Here is a 7,071-nt window from a genome sequence, read left to right on the forward strand (position 1 = left end):
TGCTTAATAAACATTTGAACATTGCCGATTTAGCCACGTCTAAGTAAATGTAAGCTTCCAGTTAATCGCAAGAAAACATGATACTCAGGGTTGCTGTTCTCCTTTGGTGCCATTGTTCATATATTGACTATATTATTTTTTTTTTTTGATGTTTTAAATATCTGTTTGAATTCCGCTTCTTTAAAGGATGAAAATGCTTTGTCCCTAATCAGTAAAACAGTTCTGTGTTACGTTTTTTATCAGAAACAGCTCTTTGCTAACTCTTCGTGTTCCTGAGACATTCAGTGGGCGGGACCATTGAATGGTGGGACCATTCAGCCAACCACTGACAAGGCAGTTTTCTAATAATCTTTTGGGGTTTTTTCTTACAGTCTTGCGCTGCCTCCGGTCCAGTCCTCTTCTGATCCCTCCCCACCGGAAGTATCTGGCCCTTCTTCATCCCAGGTGGCTACCAAAACTCGCCGACTCAGCTCTGCCTCAACAGGAAAGCCCCCGCTTTCAGTGGAGGATGATTTTGAGAAACTAATATGGGAGATTTCAGGAGGCAAATTAGAAGCTGAGATCGACTTGGATCCTGGGAAAGATGAAGATGACCTTCTGCTTGAGCTGTCAGAGATGATTGATAGCTGAAGGCGGTAGAACACTTAAAAAAAAAAAAACACGAAAAACAAAAAACTGGACTTAGTTTCATCTATTATAACATTTACCCAAGATGATCATTTCTTTAGTCTAGAATTTGCCCCGTATCAGAAGTATACCTCCGAATTACCTGTCCTGGATTCCTTGGGGTCAGATTTTTAAAGTCCCTTGATAACCATTGTCCATTCGATGCCATTGTCTAGCATCTATAAGAAAAATGTCTTGTCTTACACCTCTCCACAAAAAAAACTGAGAGGGAGATCCAAGTCGAAGGGTGCGAGAGAACTTAGTGACTCCTTGAGGTGTTTGTCAGTTTGGGCTTTTTTCCCCTTTGCTGTATATTTCTTTTATGTCTTGTCTTAATGTACTTAATGTTACCTGAGTTTGAAAAGGATGAAGACAGCTGCTGCCATTAAGGACCAAATTTCACACTACCACTAAACAAAAAATCCACTCAGTCTGTGTTAAATCGTATGTCTTTTTAAAGGTATTTGGAGATCCAACTAAGCTTTAGAGAGGGCTGAGCAGCTCAGAAAGCTTGTAATCTGGACATAACTTTTTCAACCTGATTTTCATGCTTCTGCTGCTCTGTAAGCCTCTAAAGAGCAATAGCTAATTTATTATTACTGTAATTTTTTAAGGCTTTAAAGTGCCTCAGGGGTCCTCTGAAACTAATTTTCTATTTCTGGGATTCCCTGGATTCTTAACAAGAGATGGTGACAGAATGATTAGAGAAATTCTTTTTTTAGCATGAAAGTTGTCCCTTCTCTTCTTCAGTACTTGCCTCCTACTGGCATTGAATTATCACAGGGATAAAAATTGGTTAATTTTTTATTTCTAACTCTCCCAGCAAACTCGTCTCGCCCAGTATTTATTTGGTACTCGTTAACCGCCAGGGGGAAAAAAAATGGATCTCCTCCAAGCTGCCAATATTTATCTACGAACTGTAGCAGTACGCCGAACCGTACTGTAGCAGGGATTATTGAGATGCTCTGGGGGTGTATTGTATACCTTCCAGTTCTCTTCATTTCGGAATTGAATTTTCTTTTCTTGATGTCGGTCTCCTTCGTATCACCTCAAGGTTTAGACGTGTGAAGGAACAAGCGTGATGGGGAGAAGAGTCTTAAAAGGAGACATGTTGTACATAATCGGAAGGAAGAGGAAAGGAGGACTTGTCCATTTTGATACTTTGCTGTGGGTGGCCAGTTTGTTTCTCATAGGGAAATCTGACCCACCTGTCGTGTTGGCTCCTAAGGAACTGCTGTTGTAAGCGGCTCATCAAGAGTTGAACTTCATGTAGCCTTGTTGGGAATATGGAAAAGGAAGAAAGCCACAGGACTGCCCATTCAGTCTTGGGAAGATCTGGATGATTCTGCACAAGCAAAAATGACTTGAAACTTATGTATAGACACCTCTCTACCAATCCTTCTTCAGCTGACTGAATGTTGTATAATAGCCCTTCTCCAAAGCAGGGGTGGAATGTTCTGGTTTCACCACAGATTTTCTACTCATTTCATTTTTGGAATCAGCTTAAAGATTCCAGGTCCCTTTTGTATATAACCTTTATTCTTTTGCTTTTTTAAAAATAATTTTGTTTCATATTTAAAGTCCTTGTATTAGTCAATGATTCATGTTCAGCATTATTTGAACCATTTGCCATTACAAGAAAGAGAAATACTTATTTGTGTTTTAAATAAAGCCGGTGTAGGAAAGTCTGGACCTTGTGAGTCAAGCGGTCATACGTCACTTCGGCCTAGGGTCTGTCTCGATAGGGGCCCCAGTCAGAACGTCGTTGGCCTCTTGTTTAAATGCTCCAATTTCACAGATGACTGTGTTGCTTTAGAAAACTCTCACAAGGACGTATTGCCAAACTTACAAGTATGCTCAGTTTTAGCTGCATAGGGTTGCCCAACATTAATTGAATTGAGTTCCATTATCATTGTAACTCAAATAATGCCGTTTGTTTTTTTTAGAGAGGGTTTAGAAATGATCTTAAATGGGTTCCATTAAGAATTTTCGAGCATGAAAAAAATTTTTTTTTCAAGCATGAGGTCCTAAAAATTTCAGACAAGTTTTTTCATGTAATATGCCAATTTTTTGGTCAAGGGAATACACATAAGTTTGTTACCAGAGAACATAGATTTTTTCTAATAGTCTAAAAGTAGTTCCAACAAGTCCAATCAACTTTTCACAAATAGCAAACAGATTGTGTGTTGAGGTTCGAGTGATGATGGTTTGCAGTTTTAACAGAAGAGGGCCCAAATGTTGCAGAGTTTGGCCACAGCCAGAAATTTCAAGATAGGCCCTAGCCATCTGACTTCATTTAATCTTAATTACCCTGTTAAGGGCCTGTCTCCAACTACGGTCACATTCTGAGCTGCCGTTGGGGAATGGGTAGAGTTTCAACATAGGAGTTTCAGGGGACACACTTCAGCCCATGACAAAAGGCATAAAATAAGTGGCCAGATGAATGAAAAAGCTCTTGAGCCGTATCAGGGGCTGCTGATCTTTGCTAGACTGCCCCTGGCTTTGCAACCCCACTCTTAGGAATGCTCATTCGTCCTAGTCATTCAGCAAGCTGTGAGGCTTCTGGTGGAGACGCAGGGAAGTTGAGCTGAGAGGAAGGATGCTGTTGACTATTGAGGCCTGGAGCTGACTCTTCACTCAGGGTGTGTTTCTCTGGACCAGTGTTTCTCAAGCCCACTTTGCAGACACTTGGGGAGCGTTGTGAAAATCTCAGCGTTTTCCAACAACATTACGATTAGCTGTAATTGAAAACATTAGTTGTAATTTAAAAAGGGAAACAGGTTTCATAGTACTTTCCACTATTTAATGAATTGATGGAGTTGGTGATACAGCTGACCCTTGGACAACACTGGTTTGAACTGCACAGGCCCACTTACACGTGCATTTTTTTTTTTTTTTTTTTTTTTTTGAGTTGACAGCGAAAGCTACGTGGCATTTATTTACAGATGCCCACCCCAGTCTTCAATGGACCCATGAGAAGGCCACTGATGCAGAGATTGAACCTGCTGCCCTTCCTGGGGAGGCCTCCGGGGCCCTCCGTGGCCTCGGGGAGCCCCAGGACTGGGCAGGGTGGCTGGTCGCCCTGTGTCCCTACAAGGTAGTCAGGTTGAGCAGGGGGCCGCTAGCAGGCAGGAGGCTGGGCTGAGGCAGAGGCCCAAAGGGCAAGGACGTTACTGCAGAGGGAGCCCTGGCCACAGAGTCCTCTGTGCACTGGGCTCGGGGAGGCAGCTGCTGGTGGCCACGGGCCCGTGGTACACCTCCAGGTGGTTGGGGCAGATGTATTGTGCACTCAGGCCCTTGTGGCCACCCACAGGCCCCCGCCCCCCGCAACCACCACCACCGGTGGCTACCCCTGCTAAACCAAGGCCACCAGGCTGCAGAATATCACTATGCCGGGGCCAGCCTGCCACCACCCTATCCCCTCCTAGCCTAGCCAGCCTATACTCTGGGTGTTTTCAGTGAATGTATGCACAGTACTGTAAGTGTATTTTCTCTTTCTGGTGACTTTCTTCTTTTTTTTTCTTTCTTACAACTTGCTTAACATCTCCTTTTCTCCAGCTTATTTTAAGAATTCAGTATATAATACATAAATAGACTATTCACGTTATTAGCAAAGCTTCCCGTCGACAGCAGGCTATTAGTAGTTAAGCTTCAGGGGAGTAAAAAGTTATACACAGAGTTTTCACTGCACGGTGGGGCTGAGGTGTTGGCACCTCTAACTCTGACATTGTTCAAGGATCAACTGTATATTCATTTACAATTACCAAAATTGAAAACGTATTAAGGGTATACAATAAAAAATTCTCCTTCCGGGGCGCCTGGGTGGCGCAGTCGGTTAAGCGTCCGACTTCAGCCAGGTCACGATCTCGCGGTCCGTGAGTTCGAGCCCCGCGTCAGGCTCTGGGCTGATGGCTCGGAGCCTGGAGCCTGTTTCCGATTCTGTGTCTCCCTCTCTCTCTGCCCCTCCCCCGTTCATGCTCTGTCTCTCTCTGTCCCAAAAATAAATTAAAAAAAAAAAAAAAAATGTTGAAAAAAAAAAAAAAAATTCTCCTTCCTACTCCTGCCCCAGCTACCCAGTTCTCCTCCAAAACCAATGTTATCAGTTGGTATTCTTCCAGAGAGATCTTAGGTATATATATATATATATATATATATATATATATATATATATATATATGCATATATATACATATATGCATGTATATGCATATATGCAAATATATATGCAAATACATTTACATACAGTATCATGTTTAAATCCATGATCTGCACCTTGCTTATATTTTTTCCTATGAAGTTTTAAATTATGAATTACAAATTCGTGACAAATCCTGTTTCATCTACGCCCATACCCACTATCCACCCCTTATTCTGGGCCCCAGGGCTGAGACTAAGATGAGGCAGGTAAGGTGCCTGGGCGCAATTTAAGGAGGTGCTCGCTCCCAGGGTTATATTTGCACGTGTGAGTGTGAATCCTTAAATGTTTCTCCTTAGGGGCACCTGGCTCCCTCGGTTGGTAGAGCATGTGACTCTTGATCTTGGGGTTGTTTGAGCCCCACATTGAGGGCAGTGTTTACAAAATAATAATAAATTGATTACTTTTGCTCCTTAGGCTTACCCCATCTGAGATTCAGCTCTGCTCGCTCCATGGGATTATCATTTTTCTTTAATGTTTATTTTTGAGAGGGAGTGAGAGAGCGAGTGCAGAAGGGGCAGAGAGAGAGGGAGCGAGAGAATCCCAAGCAGGCTCTGTCCTGTCAACCCAGAGCCGGACGCAGGGCTCAAACCCACGAACCGCAAGATCGTGACCTGAGCCGAAACCAAGAGGCAGACGCCGAACCAACTGAGCCACCCAGGAGCCCCCATGGAATCATTTTGAAATAAATCTCAGATATACCATAGCCTGATTTTTCTCTTTACTGTATATGGGGTACCATTTCATATCAGGACACAAGGAGCTTCTTTGATCTTAATTACAGTTGCACAGTATCATACTATATGAATATGCAGTGATTGAGATACTCCCTGTTGATAGACATGATGCTGCTGTGATTACATTATATCACACATGTAAGTTTATCTATAGGATTAAATACCTAATAGTGCAGCTTAATGATTGCCATTACCACCACTCTTTGATCTTTGTCTATGCTTCTCAGGGGAAATTAGTGTGCATATCTCATAATGAGTGAAGTTGGGCATCTTTTCATATGTGGGAAGATCATCTGTATTTCCTTTACTATAAACTAATTGTTCACTTCTGCCAATTTGTATTTTGGATCTTTGGGTCAGATTGGGGCTGCAAAGTCTTTAGCCTTTAACAGAAGTGGGTTCTATTTTTCCAGCCCTTGAACCTGACCGGGGGTGTGGACCATAAACTCGTTCCGAGTCTGACCTTTAAAAGATACTGTTGGCTTCAGCCTTGCTTTTTTTAGAGGCCTGAATCCTCATGTGAGCAAGCATCCTACTCTGCTAGGGGTGCCTGGCTTAGTTGGTTAGGCATCTGACTTGATTTTGGCTTAGTTCGTGATCTCACAGTTTTTGAGACTGTGAGCCCTTGTCAGGCTCTGCACTGAGCATGAAGCCTGCTTGGGGTTCTCTCTCTCTCCCTCTGTCCCTCCCCCACTCATGCTTTCTCTCTCTCCCTCTCTCAAAATCAATAAATAAACTTTATTTAAATTTTTTTTAATGTATGTTTACTTTTGAGACCAAGAGAGACAGAGCATGAGCAGGGAAGGGGCAGAGAGAGAGGGAGACACAGATTCCGAAGCAGGCTCCAGGCTCTGAGCTGTCAGCACAGAGCCCGACGTGGGGCTCAAACTCATGGACTGTGAGATCATGACCTGAGCCAAAGTCAGACGCTTAACCGACTGAGCCACCCAGGCGCCCCAAATAAATTTTTTTTTTTTTTTTTTTTTTTTGTGCCGAAACCCGGGAATTAAATTTTATTTAAAAAAAGAAAAGGAAAGAAAAAGAAAAGAAAAGAAAGCATCTAGTCTGCTAGAGAGACCATGGATGAGGCCCCGAGGCTACACAGACATGGAGGGGGACCCAAGTGAGGCCAGCTTTCCAAATACACACGCCAAGCCCTTGAATATGTCTGTCTTCTGAAGCAAAAAAGTTGCCCAGCTGAGCAATGCCCAAATTCTTAACTCACAAAATCATGAATTGTAACAATACTTGTTGTTTTAAGGTACTATTTGAAATATTTCTTTCACAGCAATAGAGAACCAGAAGAGCATTTTTAAAAAGTTCTTTATATACTAATAAAACTAGCCATTAGTTTGATGTGGTGCAAACATACTTTTCCCAGATCTTTTGACTTTGCTTATTACGGTGGCTTTTTAGTCACCCAAAACTTTATGTAATTTTTATGTAATTGAATCTATCACTTTTTCTTCTAAA

At 42.5% G+C, this 7,071-nt stretch overlaps 1 protein-coding gene across 11 annotated transcripts in view; it reads left to right on the top strand.

Annotated features, from left to right (window-relative positions):
* ZC3H11A (zinc finger CCCH-type containing 11A) overlaps positions 1-2,358 on the top strand; it is a 44,423-nt gene extending 42,065 nt beyond the window's left edge. For all 11 annotated transcript variants that reach the window (XM_042924483.1, XM_042924481.1, XM_042924482.1 and 8 more), the window contains one exon: positions 372-2,358. In XM_042924483.1, the coding sequence (XP_042780417.1) occupies positions 372-630 (259 nt within the window). In that variant the 3' untranslated portion in view covers positions 631-2,358. The remainder of the gene's footprint in view (positions 1-371) is intronic.
* Positions 2,359-7,071: the final 4,713 nt, after the last annotated feature.

This window comes from Panthera leo, chromosome F3 (genome assembly GCF_018350215.1).
Source record: "Panthera leo isolate Ple1 chromosome F3, P.leo_Ple1_pat1.1, whole genome shotgun sequence".
In the NCBI taxonomy this organism is placed as follows: Eukaryota; Metazoa; Chordata; class Mammalia; order Carnivora; family Felidae; genus Panthera; species Panthera leo.